We start from the raw sequence: 23,625 nt of genomic DNA on the forward strand, positions 1-23,625 counted from the left end.
GATCACTTTAGTCTGCCCGAGAGACCTTCCCAACCCCAGGCAGGAGTTTGCTTAAAATAAGCCAAGCAGGAAAACCAATCATATGGGCAGGCTTCTGGGGTTTGGGCAGCATTCCCATTTGCTTCAGTCTGGGTAGAGGTTGGTACCTTGGTGCTGGGGCACATGGTCTTCATTCTTTGCAAGTTATCTTTTAAGGCCAGGGGCCATGAAGATGGCAAAGAGACAGACTGGGGTTGGCCATAGTTGATAGAAAAATTTGTGCCATTAAATCTTTCAATAATTACCCCTCCTAGGAAGATACTGCCAAAGAAAGTGTCTTTAAACATGTACCTCATGTTTGTATCTGTACCAGCTCACTGGACAGCACAACCATGAGCCTTCTGTGGATAATAATAAGACTCACACTTTGGGAGTTGGAGCTGATGACCACTGTCCAAGTCATCTCGGAGATCTGCAACCTCAGAGATCATGTAGAAGGCAGAGGGCACTTGGTCCAGTTCCCTCATTGCACAGATGAGAACACTGAGACCTGGAGAGACGTGGTTCTCCCAAGGTTACAGTGCTGGGTCAAATCTAAATTGGTCCGAACTCCCAGTCCAATCCTCTATTCATGAAGTCATCTGACTTGCTACTATGCTAATTCTAAAAAGCACCTTATTGTCCCCAAGCTCAGTCCCTCACCTGAAAACAAAGAAGTCAGATTATGGTGTCAAAAACGACATTCAGGGTCAATGTTCTTCAGCTCTGTGGTGCCAGTGGCAGATACGAAGAGGGTCACAGGTGCCTGCTGAATGACTAGGTTCAGAACAGAACCAGGTAAGGAGAGGAGGTAGGGAACATGACAAAACCCTTTGCTCCCATCAGTCCTCATTTCTAAAAACTACTGGCTCTTTGTGAATGTGGTTTTCATTTAGCAAAGAAAGCCATATGCTCACACCACTAAAAGAAAGAACTCCTGTCAGCTGTGCAGCAAACTAGTGAGACTCCACATCTGACATCTGAGGGCCTACTGGAACCTCGTAATCTGTGAGGCTCCAGAGCAGAGAAGGAAACGCAAGCAAAAAGCAGCTAAATGAAAGATTAACCCCAACTACTATTTTTCATGAGGCAATGAATCTCTTGGGAGATAATAAGAAGGGAAGGAAAGATGTGAGTTCGAGGGGATGAGAGGAGGAGGAAGACATGGGTCAGGATCAGGTCGTGGGTTTTCTAATTTTGTGCTCCCTAAGACCCAGTAAAGATGAAATCACTTTTATTTCCATAACCTCAGCTCCAGTGTGGGTCATACTATTTGTAAGTCTAATCTCAGGAGATTGCTTAATGAAGTTAAAAGGAGAATAGTCATCATAAGCCAAATGATGATTCTCTTTAAATCCTGCACAACCAGTGGAAACAGAGACTTCAGTTTCTTATAAATAACCATTATTGAGCCTTCAAAACTTCCAGCTGATTTTGGTGAGGCTTAATTTAAATGACCAGGGATCAAATATATTAGCTCTGTCCACCAAGGAGGAAATAAACTCTCCTTACTTCAAGTAGCCGCCCTGGTGACTTCCATCACTTGCAGTCAGGGACACTACAGAGTAACTGGCCAATCCCCTTTGTTTTCTTATCACTGTGCAAAGGTAGGAAATGACAGTGACCACAAACTCAGTAATCCTGGCTGGCTTCAAAGCATAAATCTGCTTCCCAAATCATTATTTAACGCATTAATTCATCCTAGTGCCCTATATGCATTCTTAAATCCCATAATCTCTTGGTGGAGAATCAAGCAGCAGAGAGACTTTTCCAGATTACTTATTTATTTATATCTCATCTATTTCCAAAAAATGATTTGGGGTCACTTATAATAAAAGGCAAAACTAAAGTCCAAAGTATCATAACAGATGATGTCCTCAACATTATTAAATATATCTATATATAAACACATATATCTAATATAAATACACATATATCTAATAAATATAGATAGATATAGATAGATAGATATATCTCCAGATATACCCCATCTAGCTTTAAAATCTTAATTCTGATATTAAGTTCTAGAAAGGCAATCCAACAGCAAGCTAAAGTCATACAAGCTTAGGGATGGAGAGATTTGAGTGTTCTTATTTTATTAATTCATTATGCATCTGACTCACAGATACTAAGCTCCCAATATTTTTTAAATTACACATTTTAGTTTGAGATATAGATTCACATACAGTTGTAAGAAAGAATGCAGACAGCCTGTATACGCTTTACCCAGTTTCCCCCAACATCCTGCAAAACTGTAGTATGACATCACAACATGATATTGACATTGAAAGAATCAAGGCACAGAGCATTTCCACAGCCACAAGGGTCCCTCCTGTTGAACTTTTAAGACACAACTGTCTCCCTCCCTGTCCCTCACTCCTGGCAAGTACCCATCTGGCCTCTATTTCTATAATTTTGTCATTTCGAGGAGGTTATATAAATAGAATCATACAGTATGTAATCTTTTTGGATTGGCTTTTTTCACTTGGCATAACTCCCTGGAGAATCATCCAAGCTGTTGTGTGTATCAGTAGTTTGCTCCTTTTCATTGCTGAATAGTATTCCATGGTATGCACCTGCCATAGTCTGCTTAACCATTTATCCACTGAAGGATGCCTGAGCTGATTTCAGGTTTTGGCAATTACAAATAAAGCTGCTACAAACATTCACATATAGGTTTTCATGTGAGCATAAATTATCATTCCTCTGGGATAAATGCCCAAATGTGTAATTGCTGAGTTCTATGGTAGTCTCATGTTTAATTTGATAAGAAACTATCAAACTATTTTTCAGAGTGGCTTTACCATTTTACATTTCCAAAAACAATGTGTGAGCAATTCAGTTTTTCTGTATTCTCACTGGCATTTGCTGTTTGTATTTTTTTTGGTTAACTTTAGCCATTCTTACAGGTGTGTGATGGTATCTCATTGCAGTTTTATTTTGCATTTCCATAATGGTTAATGATGCTGAACATCTTAGTTGCCACCTGTATATCCTCTTCAGTGCAAAGTCTGTTCATGGCCTTTGCCCATTTTCTAACTGGATTATTTGGTTTTTACTGTTGAGTTTTGAGAGTTTTAAAAAACATATTCTAGATGTTTAGCCCTTTGTTGGATATGTGGTTTGCAAATACTATCTCCCAGTCTATAGCTTGTCTTTTTGTCCTCTTCACAAGGTCTTGACAGAGCAAAAGTTTTACATTTTGATTAGGTCTAATTGGTCAATTTTTTTTTTTTTTAATGGATCATGCTTTTGGTGTCAGATCTAAGAATTCTTTGCCTAGCCCTAGAGTCTGAAGACTTTCTCCTTTTTTTCCTAAAAGTTTTATGGTTTCACATTTTACATTTAAATCTGATTCACTTTCAGTTAACTTTGCATAAAGTGTGAGGTCCAGGCCAAGGTTAAATTTTTGCCCATGGATGTCCAATCTTTCAGCACCATTTGTTGAAAAAGTCAGCAAGGAAAAGACCAGGACTTTTCCACTGAATATGGAATATGGAATCATTATACTTTGAACAACCCCTCACAATTCTACTGACAGGAAGTATATATAAATTCAACGTCCAAATACATCTAATTCAATAAATATTTACTGAGCATCTACTATGTGTCAAGCATTTAGGCATATAGTGGTAAACAAGGCAGATACAATTCTTGCATGAATGGACCACGCTGGAGAAGAGGCTTTCAATCAAGCCCAGATCTCTGCTGTGGATGTATTTAGTGGCCCTGGTTGTGAGAAGTCAGTTTCTTCCTTCCCTCTCCAAGCACAGTGTCAACATGTGGTCATGACCTCCACCCAACCCCTCAAATCTTCAGCCCAAAGGCTGATTGGAAACCTAGAAATATTACTAGTAATGGTTGCCAACTCTTGATCTAAACCAGCCAACAGACAGCAGCAAATATATTTCAATCATGATTAATGTGAACCCTAAGCACCAATTTTCATGCACCAAGAAATAAATACTATCTGAGAGATGAGCTGTAAATATCACACTGATTAGTTCATCTTGCTTTCTAGAGACTTGTTTCACAGTTGTGACATTTCTAAGGTCTGGGACTACTCTGATCCTTCAAGTTTTCTTTCTCTTTATTCTCCCCAAATGTGGAATCACTATGTCTAATGCAATAGCAATCACCAACCACTGCCTGAAACTCACGATTTTGCAGGCAGTTGTACAATTTTGCAATGAATGGGTGCAGCTTCATATTCAGGAGAAATGATAGAGCTTTCCTCCGAATGCTACATACACTGCCCTCTTGAGTGAACTGGGGAGTTCAGGCCTGGGGCTGCTCTGGCTTCCCCTGGCCCTGGGCCCAGTCCTGCCCACACATCTCCTTGGAGTATCTCTATCACATTTAAGACAGATAAGCAGCCCATGAAGACAAATTCCCCACATCCCCAAACCATAAGCCAAATTCTGAAGCTCTGAATTCCTGAAGCAGCCAAAGCTCCCCTGTAATCAATCCCAATGAGACAGCAGGCAGCTTTTGGAACAATAACCCTCAAACATATGGATCCTTTCAGGGTTGGAATATCATTGCAGATATCTCCTTTTGAACAGGGGGAGGGAAAGTACATATTCTTTAAACCATCAAATGTACCAACACCTCTTTAAAATAACGATCCCATATTATGAGCACTAGTTTTGAGGCAGAGATACAAAACCAGGTGGCCTCCATGGTGCTGCAGACAGGAAAGATCCTGGGGTGAGGTGAGGGTGCGGAACACACAGCGCTGGCTATGGAAAGGTCTGCAGGGCTCTTTCCTCACTAGGGCTGCTTGGTACAAAACGGAAAACATACTAAAACCAATGGAATGGATTTATCTGGAATGGCGGTCTTCGAGGAGGAGAGACCCTCAGACAGGCAGATGTGCCAGCAGGTAGTATGTGCCCTTCTCTGTGGGGCAGGGAGGCTGCTAGTCCTACTTTGGATGTTTCATTAATGGCTATATAAACAAATTCTGAACTTGCTGTTTTAATTTGCTCAGTGGGGAAGAAAAAAGTGCCACTCTCTTGTGATTCCCAACTAGGTGCTTTTTTTCAACGATCAGATGTTATTTCAATGTTCAGCAAACATATTTGATTTCCTTCCCTTAACATTTGTTTGACTTGTTCTCCAATGGGGACTGGGTGCTTTGGAAAAGCTCTGAGAGGTCAGGCTTTACTGCGGCTTCCCTCAGCACCTCCCTGGGCTTCTGGCCCACTACTTGGGATCTTCTTTCAGCAGCACTTGCTGTAGCCATGGCACACATGAACTATTTTCCCTCCAGGTCCCTGTGAGTCTTGGGGGTGTAAATCAATGCAAGCTGGAGATAGGACAGACCTAACCGATTATTTAGTTCTCCTACAGGCCGAAAAACAGGGAGCCTGAAGCAATGTGAAAAATACTCCAGGGAGATGATCCTCTAAGAAAGAATGACTCACCTCTGACCATAGTTTTCCATTTGTCTCTTTTAGGAAGCTCTAACTGTACCTGACAGATGGGAACACTCACAGAAATGAGCTGTTTGTGGCCCATTCTCTTCTAAAGACAATAGTCTCTATAATGGCAACCCTTCAGGTACTTCCAAAAAGTGAAAAATGGAGGTAACAGACAGGGATATGTTCTTTTCGACACTGTACTGACATTATGGCCAGGTTAAGGAAAGGTACTCGGGGGAACTGTTGCTTACTCAGATATATACACAAGGCTCAAAGAGAGCTCACACCCATCAACTTAAAGAACACGGCTAAAAAAATTATAGTTTTCTAAAAGCTCAACTTTGGCAAAGTGGTCCTAGCTACACTGTAAAGCTTTAGTGTCAGACCTAGCACAAAAGCTGATCCAGTGCAGCTCTGGCAAGGTTTGACCTTGTGCTCGCCAAAAACAGGCCTGGCTCAGTGTGAATTCCAGTGCCAGCAGCACACCAGCAGCCATGCAAGCTAACTCCCAGACTGGATCCACAGTGCACTCTGGGTACAGGCCACCATTCAGATACGAGAAAGAAAGACTTTAATTCCTAATCTTCCCAGTCATTGCTAGGTCAGACTTAGGCTCAACGATCTGAGTCACACAAGAGGTCAAGGAATGAAAATCTGAGGTGCTGGTTCCCACCGAAAGCTGAAATACTTTCAATAAGTATATTTACTGGAAGTGGATGCACTGCAGGTATGTACTTTGTTTTATGGTTCCTCTGTTAGGGATGGCCCCTTTTTATCAGCCTCAGCTATGTAAGTAAGAACTGAGTTTCTCTGTGCCCAAGATGAACTCAAAGGGTGAGCCTTTCCTAGAGCCCATCCATGGCAAGATGAGATAGGAGGTTCCATGTGCTGTAAAGAAAAACCCTTCTGCAGAGACCCTCCTGGATTCCCAACAGACCGAGGCACATTTTCACATTTAGGATTCTGGGGTGTAAATCTAGGCAGGTAAGCAGTTAATTTCTTATCATAAGCACAAGCCTGTGAGAAGCATGTCCAAGACTTGCTTTGCATTTTAATTTTTATTTATTTGTTGTTTTGAGACAGCATCTCACTTTGTTGCCCAGGCTGGAGTGCAGTGGCGCGATCCTAGACTCAAGCAATTCTCTCACCTCAGCCTCCTGAGTAGCTGGGACTACAGGTGAGTGCCACCACACTTGGTTAATTTTTTTTTTTTTTTTAATTTTTAGTAGAGATGAGGTCTCACTATGTTGTTCATGCTGGTCTTGAACTCCTGGCCTCAAACCATCCTCTCACCTTGGGTTCCTAAGGTGTAGGAATTACAGGAATGGGTCACTGCACCCAGTCATCTACTAGTTTTTAAAGAAGTTATGAAGTCTAATTCTAGGATATGTCATTTCTATTTTTCAGCTGTTGTAGTGAGAAGAGAAAAAGTGGAATCATTTATTAAGAATTGCAGATTCTAGGCCGGGTGCGGTGGCTCACACCTGTAGTCCCAGCACTTTGGGAGGCCGAGGTGGGCGGGTCACCTGAGGTCAGGAGTTTGAGACCAGCCTGGCCAACATGGTGAAACCCCATCTCTAGTAAAAATACAAAAAATTAGCTGGGTGTGGTGGCAGGTGCCTGTAATTCCAGCTACTTGGGAGGCTGGGGCAGGAGAATCGCTTGAACCCGGGAGGCGGAGGTTGCAGTGAGCCAAGACTGTGCCACTGCATTCCAGCCTGGACAACAGAGTGGGAAAAAAAAAAGAATTGCAGATTCTATAATCTCTCCTACTCTCGTTGGATACACATGTAGAGAGCCATAAGTTTTACTAATTCTGTTTAAAACATAAATGTTATACAGCATCTCAGCTCTGGAATTCTCCAATTAGCGAAGCCCCCTCATCACTAATTAAATCTGAGCTATGGAGTAAGCTGGTCTTTTCTTTCTCCTTGGTTCTTCAATCCATTCAAACACTAAGTCTATAGATTTTCCACTAGCACAATCTCCAGTCTCTGCAACCTCTAAGTCATCCTGTTATCTGATGGCTTTTACCATATACTTCTCTACAAACCTACAACAACTCTTTTCTGCCTGTCACTTTAAACTTTTCAGTTGACCTCTTAGCCTGGGCCTCCGCTGGCCCTCTATTAACCTAAGCAGGCTAGCTTCCACTGCTCACCAAAACAAAATTCCCACTCTGCCACATCGATATGCTGATGGCTCCCCTGTGCTACCACACACACCAAGCTCATTCTCCTTTGGTGTCTTTCTACTTGGTGCTTCCTGCACCAGGAAACCCCACTCAAAGATGGTTTTATGTTCTCATGAAAAAACTGGGGCATTCCATGCTATTTTGTGGTCTTCCATGGTTCTTTGAGAGTATTTACTTGTTATTACCTTGGGAAGTTGTGAACAAAGTAATACAAATAAATTCTCACAATGTATTAACACCCAGGAGGTATTACCAATGCTATCACCTACAGGATACCCAGGTTGTAGAAGGGAGAGCATCAGTATTTTGTGTGCTTAACAACACACAGTTGCTCTTGGTGAATTCCTATTCTCACATGAACAGGAATTCATTCACTGACTTTATAATGGATATTCTTAGCCAAGAGCATTTCACATCTCTCAGGTGAAAATGTTCAACACTTAAGTGTTACTAGTAATTTTTATGGTTGGAAATGAGGATCAAAGAATGAAAGAAAAAATAAATTCACAGATTCATACATTCAGCCAAGTCTCCATGGCTCATTTTCTGCCACATGTTTTAAACTGTCTCTCTCAAAGGTGGAGGAGGGGAGGAGGAATAAGTTGCTTTTTATTTCCCAGCTCTCAGATCTGAAATAAAAGCAGACAGCCTTGGAAAAAAAAAAAATCAAACATTCAAGTAACACTATACGCTGCTACTGTTCCCCTAGGAGTCCCTCGCAAATGAGTATCAAGAACTCAATAGATACTTTCCTAGTAAAATACATAAACAGATAAATAAATTATCCCAGGCTGAAAAGAATTTCCACATCTGGTAGCTCACTAGAGCTTGTCAAACAAGTCAGAAACACGCAGGGCCAGAGAAGATCATTCCTAGCTCCTGATTTCAGGGCTGGAGAGAGAATGGAACATTTCCCAAAGCCCTTTGCCTTCCAACAGGAAATACGATCCATATAAACACACAAATAACCCCTCTGTTGTCTTCCAATTAAATAAATAATGATACCCGGTATTCGGTCCAAATGTCTGTGTGCTCAAGTCACAGACGCTGGAAGAAAACGGGCTTTCCTACACGGTCTAGCCTTTCGTTCCCAAGAACTTGCTATGCTGTACCTTTAAGGGTTATATTCAATGTACATTTAACACCCCAAAGAAGTAACTTAACCCCTGTGCCCTTCAGTTTTCTCAGCAATAAAGCCTGAAGTGACAGGATGATCCTAAGATCTTCACATTCTGACACTGTGTTTCTTTTAAACAGAGCTTTCTGACTGGGGTCCTATGAATGGGTAATGAGCATGTAAAGATCTAATCCTCACCCATTAGCAGTGAGGCCTCGGGTGGGTCACATCTAGTGTGCCACAGCCTCATCTGTGTATCCCAATAGAGCGTATTGGCATCATCTATTTGCGCAATGATTTGACAAAGGATGGAGAAAGGACTATTGTGGCTCTAATAACTTTCTCCTGGAGAGTGATTCTAGAGTTCACTATCAATTTGCAAGCTAATATCCAGGTAGATCTCCCCTCATCATTTATCTTACATCTCTTCCCTCTTACACTAGGCCCAAGTTTCTCTCATAGCTCTTGGAAGTGTGCAATCTGTGAACTGGCCTTTAATTACTGCTTTATGTTCCTTTAGCAAGACCTGGAGCCAGTTGCTTTAAAATGGTCTCTGTAAATCAATTCTTCCAACTCTTTAACATAAGCACTGCCTTAGGATGCCTTCGTACTTGTGAAAAACATGCTGGAAGTCTAGGGCTTGAATCTACATGTTATTCCTCAATACAGGTATCGTTAGAATCCTGAACGAAGTAAGATCTGGTTCACCATATTCGGCTCTGTCTCCTCCATTAAAATAACTTCTTGATTTCTTTCTTCAATTTCAATATGCTGTTGGCTATCACCAGCAAATACACCCTTATCTTAACACACACAGTCTCTCTGTGTTCCACAAGAAAGTGAAGGAATCTGACATTTTTTATGCGTTGAAGTTTGGTACTTTTCCACACAGAATCACACCTTACAGATCTGGCTGTACTTCTGATGGTTTAGAATCATTACACCCAAAGGGATCTCAGGAAATCACTTGGTCTATTCTTCTGTGTCCAAGCAGAACTAGGAAAACCACTCTAAATGCTGGGGGATTGCGGGCTTCCTTTTCTTAAAAATTCCCAAATGGGAGACTGCTATCTCTCCAGGCCTCTTAAAAATTCTTTGGGGCAACAGCTAAAAAGGTCTGGTGCATGATTTCTCTTTGATTCTCTTATAGTAAATACTGTATTTAAACCATTTTTAATTTTAAGTAGGATAATGAATTTAACTATTACAGAAATGATAAAGGCTACAGAAAAAAGAAGAAATAGAGATGCTTATTTCAGAGAACAAGCAACGGCAAGGGGATATTTCGATTATGCTAAAGGTGCTGAGGTAGCTAGACTTACCTAACTGGCCTAGTAAGAACATTAAATCCACAGTGGCAGATGTGCCCTCTTTTTAATCACACATCAAACATTTACCAAAATAGACTTTTCATGGGGCCACACAGTCTCAACACATTCTAAAATAATAAAATCATAGAGTATATTTTCTGACCACAGTAGAATGAAGCCGGAAATACGTAAGAAAACTATTAACTTAAACATTTGACAAAAATAAGCTATGTACTTTTATATAACTATGGGTCAAAGAAGATAATACAATGGAAATCAGAAAATATTCTGAACTTAAAGACAATAGAAATATGACACATCAAAATTTGGAAATGCACCTAAGGCAGCAATTGAAGAGTAATTTATAGCTTTATAAGCATATATTAGAAAAACAAATATTGAACTCAATGAACTGATCTATCAAGTCAAAAGGCTAGAAAACAGCAGCAACGTAAATTCATCAAAGAAGAGAAAGAAATTAATCAAGAAAGGAGTAGTAATTAAATACAAAAAAGAGCACAAGAGAAAAATCAACAAAAATTAAAAGTTGAGGCCAGGTGGAGTGGCTCATGCCTGTAACCCCAGTGCTTTGGGAGGCTGAGGCAGGAGGATTCCTTGAAACCAGGAGTTCAAGACCAGCCCACAACAACATAGCAAGACCCTGTCTACAAAAAAAAAAAAAAAAAAAAAAATTAGCATAGTGGGACAATTCTGTAGTCCTAGCAACTGGGGAGACTGAGGCAGGAGAATCACTTGAGCCCAGGAGTTTGAAGTTACAGTTAGCTACAATCGCACCACTGCACACCAGCCTGGGTGATGGAGTGAGACCCTCTCTCTTTAAAAAAAAAAAAAAAAAAAAAATCAATTCTTTGAAAAGATTATAGATAAATCTCCAACAAGATTCATCAAGAAAGAGATAAAACAAAAATTGCCAGTATCAGGAATGAAAAAGAGTATATCATTCCAAATCTTACAGGCTTTAAACAATAAGAGAATATTATGAATGACTTTATACCAGTACATTTTGTAATTTAGAAAAAATGAACAATTCCTTGGAAAATACGATTTATCAAAACCAATACAAGAAGAAAATCTGAATAGTATTAGAGACATTAAAGAAACTGAGTCTGTAGTAAATATGCAAGGGTGCTGGTTGGGAAGGAAGGGAACATGGAATGGATAGAAGAAAGTTACAAATATTAACTATGGTCTGGAGATCAAGCAACAGAAGCAAAGAATGTGGTACCTATGCATATTTTCTCCTTTCCAATATAGACCAGTTTATTTTTCTTCTTTTCTAATTACTATCTGAAATAAGAAGTATTGCTACAATTTATTCAGGTTATACAATTTATGTAAATTTATGCTATTTATTCTTTGCGTGTTTACAGTTGGTTCAGCTTCTTGAGTCTGTACATTTATGTCTCTTGCTAATTTGGGACGTTTTTAGCCATTATTTCTTCAAATGTTTCTTCAGTCCCACATTCTTTCTCTTCTTCTGAAATTCTAATGACACAATATTATATCTTTTGTGATTGTCCCACAAGTCCCTGAAGCTCTGTTCATTTTTCGCCTATTTCTTCTCTGTTGTTTACACTGGAGAATTCCTATTGATTTATCTTCAAGTTCTCCAGTTTTTTCTGGTTATCTCCATTCTCCTACTGAGCCCATCCAGTGAGTTTTCAATTTTAGGTATTGTAATCAGTTTTGAAATTTCCATTTAGTTCTTCTTTATATCTTCTTTTTACTGAAACTTTCTGTTTTCCATTTGTTTTAACAGTACTCATAATTGCTTATTAGAGCTTTTTTGTGATAACCTTTTAAAAATCTTTATCAGATAATTCCAACATCTGTGTCATCTTGTTGGCATCTGTTAATTATCTTTTCTCATTGAAGTTGCAATTTCCTGGTTCCTGGTATAATGAGTAATTTTGGAACATTCTGATTATTGCTATAAGATGCTGGATCTGTAAATTTTCTCTGTTGGTGTTTTCTACTTCACTAATTTAGCATTTACCTTGCTTCCTTCCTTCTACTTGCTTTGAGTTTAATTTACTCTTCTTTTTCTAGGTTCTTAAAATGGAATGAACTTTTGGTCACTGTTTTAGACTTTACTTCTTTTTATAAGCATTTAATGCTATAATTTTCCCATAAGCACTGCTTTAGGTGTATCCCACAAATTTTTTTCCAGTTTTGAAAGAGTTTACTTACAATAAAAACTATCAATTTTAAAGATATAATTCACTGAGTGTTGACAAGTGTATATAATTATTATAACCACTACCATATCATAATATAAAACATTTCCATCACCTGAAAAGCTTCTTCTTGCTTTTCTGTGGTCGATCCCATGCCCCAGCCCTGGCAATGTAGTTTTTTCTACTCTAGAATTTCATATACATGGAGTCATACAGTCAGCAGCCTCCAACCTCTGACTTTGTTCACTTAGCATAACACTTCTGAGATTTATCCATGTTGCTGCATGTATCCATTTCTTTCTTTTTATTGCTGTGTAGTACTCCCCTGTATAGATATTCCACATTCTGTTTATCCATTACCAGCTGATGTTTCTAGTTTAGGGATCTTATAAGGATAAGTCTTTATGTAGACATATGTCTGCACATATTTATTTCTTTTGGAAGCTGGGTCATATAAAAAATGTTTTATATGCCAAACTGTTTTCTAAATTGGTTGTACCAGTTCACATTTTCACCAGTAATGTATGAGTTCAAGTTGCTCCACAGCCTCATCAATACTCAGTATTGTCATTCTTTTTAATTTTACTTATAGCCATTCTAGTGGAGATATAGTGGTAAACTCACTGTGCTTTTATTTTAAAATTGCTGCAATGACTATGATGTTGAGGATTTTTGTGTGTGTTATCTTATATCTCTATATCATCCTTTATTTATTTATTTATTTATTTATATTTTTATTTTATTTTTTTGTTTGAGATGGAGTCTCATACTGTCACCCAGGCTGGAGTGCAATGGTGCGATCTTGGCTCATGGCAACCTCTGCCTCCCAGATTCATGTGATTCTCCTGCCTCAGCCTCCTGAGTAGCTGGTATTACAGGCTCACACCACCACACCCAGCTAATTTTTTGTATTTTAAGTGGAGATGGGGTTTCATCACATTGGCCAGACTGGTCTCAAACTCCTGACCTCATGATTCACCTGCCTCAGCCTCCCAAAATGCTGGGATTGCAGGTGTGAGCCACCGCGCCCAGCCTATATCATCTTTTAAAAAATGCTTCAAGCAGTAATTTTTGCTCAACCCACCCTTTCCCCCTCTGTTTAATCCTATTCAGCTTTTTTAAAGAAGTTATTCTTATTGACAAGTTATAATTATATGTATTTATGGGGTACAATGTGATAGCTCCATACACATACACATTGTAGATAAGCAAATCAGACTAATCCATCACCTTGCATACTTATTTCTTTGTGGTGGAAAAATTTAAAATCCATTCTTTTAGCAATACTGAAATATAATATATGTCATTACTAACTATAGTCACCTTACTGTGAATAGATCACCAGAACTATTCCTCCTCTCTAACTGAAACTTTATACCTTTTGACCAATATTTCCCCTTTACCCGCCTTTCTCTCCAACGTCTGGTAACCACCATTCTACTCTCTACTTCAATGAGGTCGGACTTTTAGATTCTACATTTAGTGAGATAATACAATATTTGTCTTTTTGTGCCTGCCCTCTAGATAGCATAATGTCCTCTAGATTCATTCATGTTGTCACAAATGATAAAATTTCATTCTTTTTTCAAGCTGAATAGTATTCCATTGTGCATATGTATCACATTTTCTTTATCCACTCATCTGTTTATGGATACTTAGGTTGATTCCATATCTTCGCTATTGTGAACAACGCTGCAATGAATATGAGAGTGCAGATATCTCTTCAATATACTGATTTCAATTCCTTTGGATGTATACCCAGAAGTGGGGTTGCTGGATCATATGGCAGTTCTATTTTTAGTTTTTTAAGGAACATCTATACTGTTTTCTAAAACAGTTGTATCAATTTACATTCCCACCAAGTGTACAAGGCCATACATGTGTGGTCCATTTCTAAACTCTTTATTCTGTTTCATTGTCCTATATATCTAAATTTATCCCAATACTATCATGTCTTGATTACCGTAGGTTTATAGCAAGTTTGAAAATAGGGAGTGTAAGTCCTGCAACTTTGTTATTATTTTTTTAATTGCTTTGACTTTTTCAGGTCTGATGCATTTCCATTTCAATTTTAGCTTGTCAATTTCAATAACAAAAAGCCTTCTGGGATTTTGATTGGATTTCTTTGAATCTATACAATTTGGGGAGAATTTACATGGTAACAATACTGAGTCTTTGGATCCACAAGCATGCTATATCTTTCCAATTATGAAGTTGTTCTTCAATTTCTCTTGGCAACATTTTTTAGGTTTCACTAAACATATCTGGCACACATTTTGTTGAATTTTTCAAGTATTTCAGTTTTTATGCTACTGCTAGAGTATAAGTAACTTTTCTTGTAGCTTTTTGGAAATATAGCTGATATACAATAAATAGTTATTTAAAGTGTATAATTTGACATGTGTTGGCATCTGTATACACCAGTAAAACCATTACCCCAATTAAAATAATGAACATATCCATTTCCCCTAAAAGTTTTTTGTACCCCTCTGTTATTCGTCCCTCCTGCCCTTTACAGCCTGACCCTTCCCACTTACCTTCCAGGCAACCACTGATCTTTCTATCTCTAGGGTTAGTTTGCACTTTCTAGAATTTCATATATATGGAATCATAAAGTATGTTCTCTTTTTCATCCTGCTTCATTAACTTAGCATAATTATTTTGAAAAATGTCCATGTTGTTGCATGTATCAATAGTTACTTATTACTGAGCCATATTCTACTCTATGGATGTATCACAATGTTTATCCAGTCAACTGTTGATAGACATTGTTTTATTTTCTCCAGTTTTTGCCTATTACAAATAAAAGCTGCTTTCAATGTTAGCATACAAGTATTTGTACAGACATATGTTGTCATTTCTCTAGGGTAAATACCCATGGGAAGAATGGCTGGTCATAAGCTAGATGTATGTTTAACATTTTAAACTCCAAACTGTTTTCCAAAATGGATGTAACCAGATTATGGATCATGGTAAAGTGGAAGGGCATACAGGCCAGAATAATCTTTTCTATATCTTTCATATGTGTGTTGGTAAGGGAGATTTATTCATTAATCAAATGTTACTGAATTAACTACTGAATACAATGAACTGGGTTAGGCACAGAGGACACAGCAATGAATAAGAGAGCCATGGTTCCTGCCGTTTGCTGCTTACATTCTAGAAGGAAAAACAGACACTATAACAACATAGTTCACAATTATTTGCTCACAAAGACATACAGAGTGCTCTGAACCCAACCTGACTGGGGACTCTCTGAAAGCTTCGAGATAGTAACAGCCGAGCTGAGTGTTGAAGGATGAGTAGAGATTAAGAAGACAGATATAATCCCAAGGGACTATATGTGATAACACCACAAAATAGTAGTTCTGGGATCCAATATAACTCCCTTAGGATGTAAATATTTACTTATTTATTCCCTTAATCAGTCAAGCCTGCTCCCAATTCCTGCATGAAAATCAATCCTAGGCTTCAGCATAAAAAGCAGGATTTAGGAGCATCATGATCTTTTGTCTCTTGATTCAACACTAAACTGAGTCCCTTCTTCAAGATAGAAATGTCCCTTCTGAATAATGAAAACAACAATCTCTTTCGTGAATCATAGTGGAATCATGAATGGAATAATGAAAATAGCAGTAGTCATAATGATAACAGCAGCAGCAGCTAACATGGCATCTGTAAAGTGTACAGTCTACTGTCCATCACACAGGAGGTGTACTTACTGCCCTTTGGTGCTTACATTCCAAAAGGAAAAAAAGACACTAAACAACATAGTTCACTATTATTTGCTCACAAAGAGGTATAGAGTGCTCTGAACCCAACCTAGACTGGGGAATCTCACTTTCCATGTGGGAGGCACTATGTAATTTCATCCAATGCAAATAATAACCTCATGAAGTAGATACTGTCATTACCATTTTATATAAGAATGAACTATGTTCCAGAGAGATTAAATAACCTGTTCATCATCATAAATCGGTCAGTGATAACAGCAGGAATTTGGGCACAGAGGCCCTAAAGCACCAATGGTAGGGGTACCTAAAAAATGTATTTGTTTGCCTTAGAGTCAAAATAATTTTGTGACAGGCAAATGATATGCTGATGACTGTAAGTACTACTTCTGAGGACCACTGATCTCAGGCAAATGTCACAGTAAAATCCTCAGGGAAGACAGCACAGTGTCAGAAAAATTTGGATTTAAATCCCAATTCTTCCACTTATTAGCTGTGTGACTATAGGCAAGTTATCTAACCTTACTTAGTCTCAGTACAGAATGAGAAAAACATACCTGCTTTGCAGGCCTGGGCCAAGATCATAAGTAATGTACGGAAACACTCAGGACGTTGACAGTAACATAGTAAGTTGTATATACAAGGTTGTTATCAAAGTTGTTCCTTCCATAGCGTCTGGAGATTCTGACTAACAGAGATAAGAAAGCTTCCTGGTTTCACTCTTCTAATAATTCCTTCTTTAGAGGTAATATGGAATCAAACACAAATAATCAGAGGAAAGAGGTAAAGATTCGAGGTCAGTCCCTTTAAGTGCTGCAAAACTTCCTCTCGTTAACATATTCTTAGTTGCTTAAAACAAACTCAGGGTTGAAAGAAATCAAAGGAATACATTTAGCCCACCCTTCTTTTAGTAGTCTTCCTTTAGACCAACTGAAAATACTAAAGAGACAGCACTCTGTCCATCTTGGCCATGCTGTTTTGAACATTCCTTTTTTCCACCTCTCTTTTGCCACAAAAATAAACAGATGAGTAGCATTTGAAGCCATTATATGCAATGAAGAGAGAAATCACTGGCAAAAAAAAAAAAATTAGTCTTTTTTCCATGACTTGATTAGAAAAACAAGTAGGCAATTTGTTTTTAAAATGAGAATAGTAGTATACTAAATATCATCCAACACCCTAGACACTATGCTGTAAAAGTCATCTTCTACGAATAAAAATAAATCCAAAAAGATGAATGTATGTTTTATTAAGTACTCTCATGCCTTTCATTGGTCAGTAACTACATCACCCAGGGCATTACATATCAATCTATTTCATAACAATTTCTTTTACACTCAAATGAAGCTACATTTTTTAAAAAACCTGGGAAAACTTGAGCTTTTAATTTTTGGTGGTGGTGATAAGTGTCGGGAGGAGTGGATTCCTTTTCCTTTCCCTTAAAATCCACCTTCGATTTAAGTGTTTAAAAATACATTTCTATAATAAATACATGTACTAAATATAGCTTCACTAAAAAAAAGTATGATTTAAGAACCCCAAATTCAACAAATCCTCAGTTAACTAAAGAAAATGGTTACCTCACTCCCCTTTCCCCTGAGCCAGCTATAGCTAAATGACTTGAACACTCTGCGTGCTTAAGTCTGATACCACCTCTACCCCCAGCCGCAGGCCTCCGCCTGTCGTCATCATGCATCTCACGTACACCCTGACAGGGCCCATCAATTCCTATTGCTTTTCACCAGGCCTCGACTCTGGCACTTTCCCCTGGGGAGACCTTTACTGGTCTCCATACTTAACCCTTGAACCCAGCCTAATCCATCAGCCTCACTGAATAAACGGTGATAGGGAATGTTTCTCCCTAAAGACAGGCAGCCAGCCTCTCCACTTAAAACTCAGAAAGAAAGTCATCAACAGGGTCTGCTTTGTTTGTCAGTGTCGCCAGCTTCTTCACTTATTGATGTTTTTATTGTTGCAGTGCCCAGCTGCTTGAGTCAAAGGAAGTGGTATTCAAGGAGACATCAATTAAGTGCTTGTTAAATGCTATAGATGCTCTTTTGAAATTGTCCCCTGGGACTCTCTTTGGGAGTTCCCAAAACCAGTGGAGGGCACAGTTGCCATTTTGGAATAGGGTTTCTCCAGTGCTTCACAGAACAGCTTCATAACCCACACTCTTATGCACACCTTTTGGACTCTACTGGCAGATTTTAGGAATTCTGACTTTTAAGAAGGAAATATAATACTCTTTTTTAGGAAAGACAAGCAGTCATAGAAAGTAATATTAAACATATAAACATACGGTGTAAAACCTCCTTACCTCATAACCAAATTGCAGCTCGTCAGAGGTCAGCATAATGATGTCATCATCAATGGCCAGAACAGCTTCCGTCTCGATTTCATCATAAGGGAAGAAACGGTTACTTAACTTGTTTTCAGCAGTCCTCACAACTTTTAATGGAACCCGGATTTTGGGCCAGAGAGAATCTGGAAAAAGGGAAAAGGTATTTACTATTCTCTTAATTTTGTGAGGAGATAAAGTAGTAAAAGCATGACATCACAAATGAGATAGAAGAATCAACTTCTATCCATGGCTCTCATCAAATCCAAAGGTACAACTGTGCCAGGGGAGATTCTCACAGATGCATCTTTATTATTATAAAAACTATATATACTGTACATACACACACACATACACAACACGTATACACACATACAATATACATACATATTTATCCTCTCTAAATCCTTGTAACATTACTAATTCTCAACACTGTCCTAACTAGAATGAACAAATTGGCTTCAACTCACAATTGAGAGGCAGAGAAGCCAAACGACTCGACCAAGGTCACAATGACAGGAAGAAAAATAAAGTCTGCATTACCTCATTCTCAGGATCAAGACTTTAATATCAGAACTCTACCCACCTGTGGTAAATACTCTGTAAAATACTTCCAGGTAAGTTTATCCTAGCTGAAAACTTGCCTGTAGCTGTTCTAGGAAATACAGTGTATGTGCTGAAGATGTCTGCCCCGACGTGCCCACCTCCGTCATGCAATCAAACAGCTTTCAGTGCCGCTAAAATCCACCCCTCATCAAAGTATGTTTCATTGAATTAGTGTAGCTTCCTTAACTCAGCACTGTATCCCCTCCCCCTGACTCACTAGGTTTGGTTTCTCATCATGACCAATTTACAAAGTAAATATCAAATTTCTAGGTCCAATTATGTGGGATTTTCTAGTATACTAAAGAAGCACCAACCCATGACTTGCCTTATATTTTTTTCCCATTCTACTTTATGAAATGACTGGAGTAATTGAACCACAGGTTCTTTGTTTTAAAACACTGCATTTAGCAGAGATGAAATTCAAACTTCTTTGGTACAGTACCCATGTCCATAGATGTCAGAGGGCAGTTTGTTTGTTACACATTTATCAAATGAGAATAGGAAGGCTAGGTATCATACTGCTTTCAAAAAGTCCATCATGTCATTGTAGAAAAATCTCATTTTTGTGGGTCTTGAAGTCCCAAAGTGCTCATGGCCACTCCAAAGTCACCATAATGAAGGAGAAGTATGATACAGGGAAAGTCAGTAGGGAAAAGCTGTCTTAACTGACTGCATGTAAAATGTTTTACTTCTGCATAGTTGTAATATAACTGGTTGTAGAACACACTGTTGTGGCACTCCCAGGGTCTCGGAAGGGGCCTGTGCAAGTGAGAGGCCTTGTAGTCAAGGAAGAGATTCATGGTCTTAAAATAAACCTGTGGCACAGAGCCTAAAAGAGAGTGGTCAGCTCCAAAAAGTGTGTTTGGGAAAGGGCTGAATCCATGACCAAAGAAATAACCCTATGGGCCACTGCCTTTTCATCAATATCAACAGTTAATTATAGTTAATTCTTGGCACATAATTGATAAACATCTTTGGAATAATGCACGAACACATGACTGAAAGACTGGAGGCCTGAATTCTGCATTATCTATGGGATGTTAAGCAAGTCCATTCTTCTCAGGACAAGAATAAGCAGAGGGAAAGGGAGAAGTGGACTTTGTTAAGCAACTAATATATGCTAGATGCTTTACAGATGCACTGTCATTCAATCCTCCTGACAACCTTATGAGGCAGGAATTATTTACAAAGTAGTATTTTCACGGCTCAGAGAGGTTAATTAACTTGCCCAGTGATACACAGAAAATAATAAAGCTAGTATTTGAACTTAAGTCTGTTTAGCATTAAAAGACCAAAAAGGACCTGCAGCTTCAGAATTCCATGTTTCTCTGGATCTGGAACAAAACTAGTAAGGTTCAATCACTTTCTCCAGCAATCATTCTTATTCTTGCTTGATCCCTACTTCCTATATCAGATAAATAAAATTCCTGTCATACAACTACCGTTTCCAAATCCTTGTAAAACATGAATACATTGTAACAGTGGTCCTCAACCTTTTTGGCACCAGGGACCAGTTCTGAGGAAGAAAATTTTTCCATGAATGGGGGGGAAGGTGGGGCAGGGATGGTTTTAGGATGAAACTACTCCACCTCAGATCATTCGGCATTAGATTCTCATAAGGGGCGCGCAACCTAGATCCCTGCATGAGCCGTTCACAATAGGGTTCTCACTCTAGTGAGAATCTAATGCTGCCGCTGATCCTACAGGAGGCGGAGTTCAGGCGGTACCCACCATTCCTCCTGCTGTGCAGCTCGGTTCCTAACAGGTCACAGATGGCTACGGGTTCATGGCCTGGGGTTGGGGACCCCTGTACCGTAACATCTAAAATGAAGGAGGTTATAGCCCTACCTACCAGACCAGTGGTTTTCAAAACTTTTGGTCTCAGAATCCCTTTATGCTCTTAAAAATTATTGAAAATCCCAAAGAGATTTTGTTTATATAGGATACACACACACACGTGTGTGCACACATGCACAAACACACACATAAACACACTACTTACTATATTAGTAATTAAAACTGAGGAAATTTTAAAACATGAAATACATGAAAATATACAAGCACACATTCCATTAGCTGTGGGAAATGATGTCACTCATGACCTGTAGATTCTGGAGAACTCTACTGTACATTTGTGAGAGAATAAAAGAAGTGGAAAGATAAATTATGACTAAGTGTGATTATGAAAATAATTTCCATATCCTGGATCTCCTGAAACGATCTCAGGGATGTTCACGGTACCCGGATTACACTCAGAAATCAGAGTTAGACTCTGTTCAGATTTGGGTACCACAACGTTAAGAGAAGTACCAACAAGCCCAGAAAATAGTTGAGAAGAAATAACAAAGATAGTGCAGGCATCTGTATCCAGGCTTTCTATAGAATGCTTAAAGAAATGAAGTGTGCCACTTATCACTTTATTGCCTCTCAGTTTCAACTGTAGTCATCATTGCCCTGTTAGTGATAGCCGAACTGGACCCTGCAATCATGTCTCCTTTGCCAGCTGGCATGGCGTCACACTGTGTCAGTACAGGGCACTGAAGGGCCAGTGCAGTGCGTGGGGGTGGCTTTCTTCCTGGTTCTGGTATGCCTTTTATACTTCTTGCTCCAGTAGTGCCTGGCCAGCAGGCAGGCAGGCAGGCAGGCAGGGGCACTTGTCTCTAGCAAGTGTAAGTAGCACCTCTTCCCTGGGGCGGCTTCCCAGCAGGTTCTAGCACACCCCAACAGGCTTCCTAGTGAACTTAACAGCACCCCTCCAGGCAGCTTCCCAGCAAGTTCTGTGGATGCCCCACCAGCAACTCAGCCAAAATTCTCCCTGTGGGTAGCTCCAGGTGAGCTCCACTAAAGCCCTAGCCAGTTTCCCAGCAAGTTCACAGATTCCTGTTGAATTCTATGTGTAGATGAGGGCATGATTGGGTTTCCTGCTTGTCAACTTTGGCCTGTGGCACTTCAGTAAACTTTACTAATCCAGTGAGTGTGATTAGTAAGGTGTGAATCTCAGATCTAGCTGGGGAAGGGGCTCTCCCAAGTTTATTTTCTATAATCTTTAGAGTTCTCTTTACCCTTTAGTAGGCAAATCCTGTTACTAGTTAATAATTCTTCAGATTAAATTTTTCCTGTTCAAATTACCATGCGGTTTCTGTCTCCTAAATGCACCTTGACTAATATTCTTGGGCTATCAGAAAGATTATCGAATGAAAAGGGAATTGTTCTCTATGGCCTCTAGAGTTAGAAGCATGACAAATGGAAGGGTAGAAGTTACAGGGAAACTGATTCAGACTTAAAATAGGTAAGAACTTCCTGATGGTATAAACTGTTCTAAGATGTGTTGCGTTCAGCAGCACAATGTGCCCTTTTACTTCAAATGCACTCACTTAGGTCAGATTTCTACTTGATATCAGGTGGAAACTAAACAAGATGCCTCTATGGCCAAGGATTCCACGAGGCAGCAAACATCACAGAAAGAACACAGTCTTTGGAAACAGCTTCGGATCCCAGGTCTACCACTTACTTGTCATGTGACCTTGAACAAGTTAAACACCCTGAGCCTGCTTCTTCAACTATGAAGAAGGAATAACGACGCCACCATCTTGACATGATTGACTGTGAGGACGAATGGGAAAGTATTCAGCAACACAGTGCCCAGAACACCGGCGGTAGTCACTAAATGTCAGCCATGCTGTCTCTGGAAAGTCTGCGTCTACCTACAGAACCAGAGCATTTTTTCTGAACCCTAGGTAGCAGTGTCAAAGTGGTACATTTGAGATCTGGTACAATCCAGTGGTATACCCCTGGCTCAGGTCTTCCACATCCACTTTGAGAGAAGCAAGATCCCTGCCATGAATCCTCTAAACTCTCACACGCTAATAAAACAAAAGAACATGGAACTTTGGTCATGTTAATTCCACAAGGCAACAAACAGCTCCTCTTTCCACTATGTAGAGAAACTAGGCTAGCTACTTTGATTAAGTATGAACGTACCTCTACACTGGATGGAATCTGGACTTACAATTGGGGAATGTGTATAGCATATTCAACCCATAGACAGCTTTCCACACTGTTCATCTATATATGTCCAAAGAATTACCTGAGACCATGTCCACAAAGAACTAACTTGCCTCTGTGAAGTCTTTGAAGGGGAGGTTTTAGAGAGCAATGAAGACCCAGGAGGATGATATGGGGTGCAGGTAGAAATATAGACTGAATCACGGCTTTTTAAGATACATGGTTACTTTTCCCTGTTGCAAGTTAGGTCTGAGTAGCCAAAAGTCGGCTTTGGCAAAAGGTGTCTCCATTTTACTGATCAGCTATCTGTGGACCATCATTATCACCAGACAGGACTCTAAATAGAATTCTCAGTTTCATGTTTTCCCTTTGTCAAATTAAACAGCCTCCATGAAAGAGAAGTAGCATTCCCTCAGGCTTCTGACAGTATCCCTTTTGTGGAGGCCAGAAATGAGAGGGCAGCAATCAAAGAATAAGCATTAAAATTATATCCTGCCTTTAGATAATCCTGATATGGAATTTTGATTCTGGAAAGGTAACCTTTAAAAAAGTCAGGACTGGAGCAGTAGAAGGAGAAGAGCATGAGGTAGGAAAGAAAAATATATGTGAAAAAGAAAAGAGGTTTTTTCCTTCCCATTAGTCTTTTCAAAAAAATAGATTTACTTTTCTGTCTCTCTGAGTC

The 23,625-nt window shown here is 39.3% G+C and overlaps 1 protein-coding gene across 3 annotated transcripts in view; it reads right to left on the reverse strand.

The window, feature by feature from the left end:
* Positions 1-23,625, reverse strand: part of EXT2 (exostosin glycosyltransferase 2) — a 157,330-nt gene that overhangs the window by 18,308 nt on the left and 115,397 nt on the right. For all 3 annotated transcript variants that reach the window (XM_009186257.3, XM_021925881.2, XM_003909996.5), the window contains exon 10: positions 18,312-18,478. In XM_009186257.3, the coding sequence (XP_009184521.3) occupies positions 18,312-18,478 (167 nt within the window). The remainder of the gene's footprint in view (positions 1-18,311; positions 18,479-23,625) is intronic.

This window comes from Papio anubis, chromosome 12 (genome assembly GCF_008728515.1).
Source record: "Papio anubis isolate 15944 chromosome 12, Panubis1.0, whole genome shotgun sequence".
In the NCBI taxonomy this organism is placed as follows: Eukaryota; Metazoa; Chordata; class Mammalia; order Primates; family Cercopithecidae; genus Papio; species Papio anubis.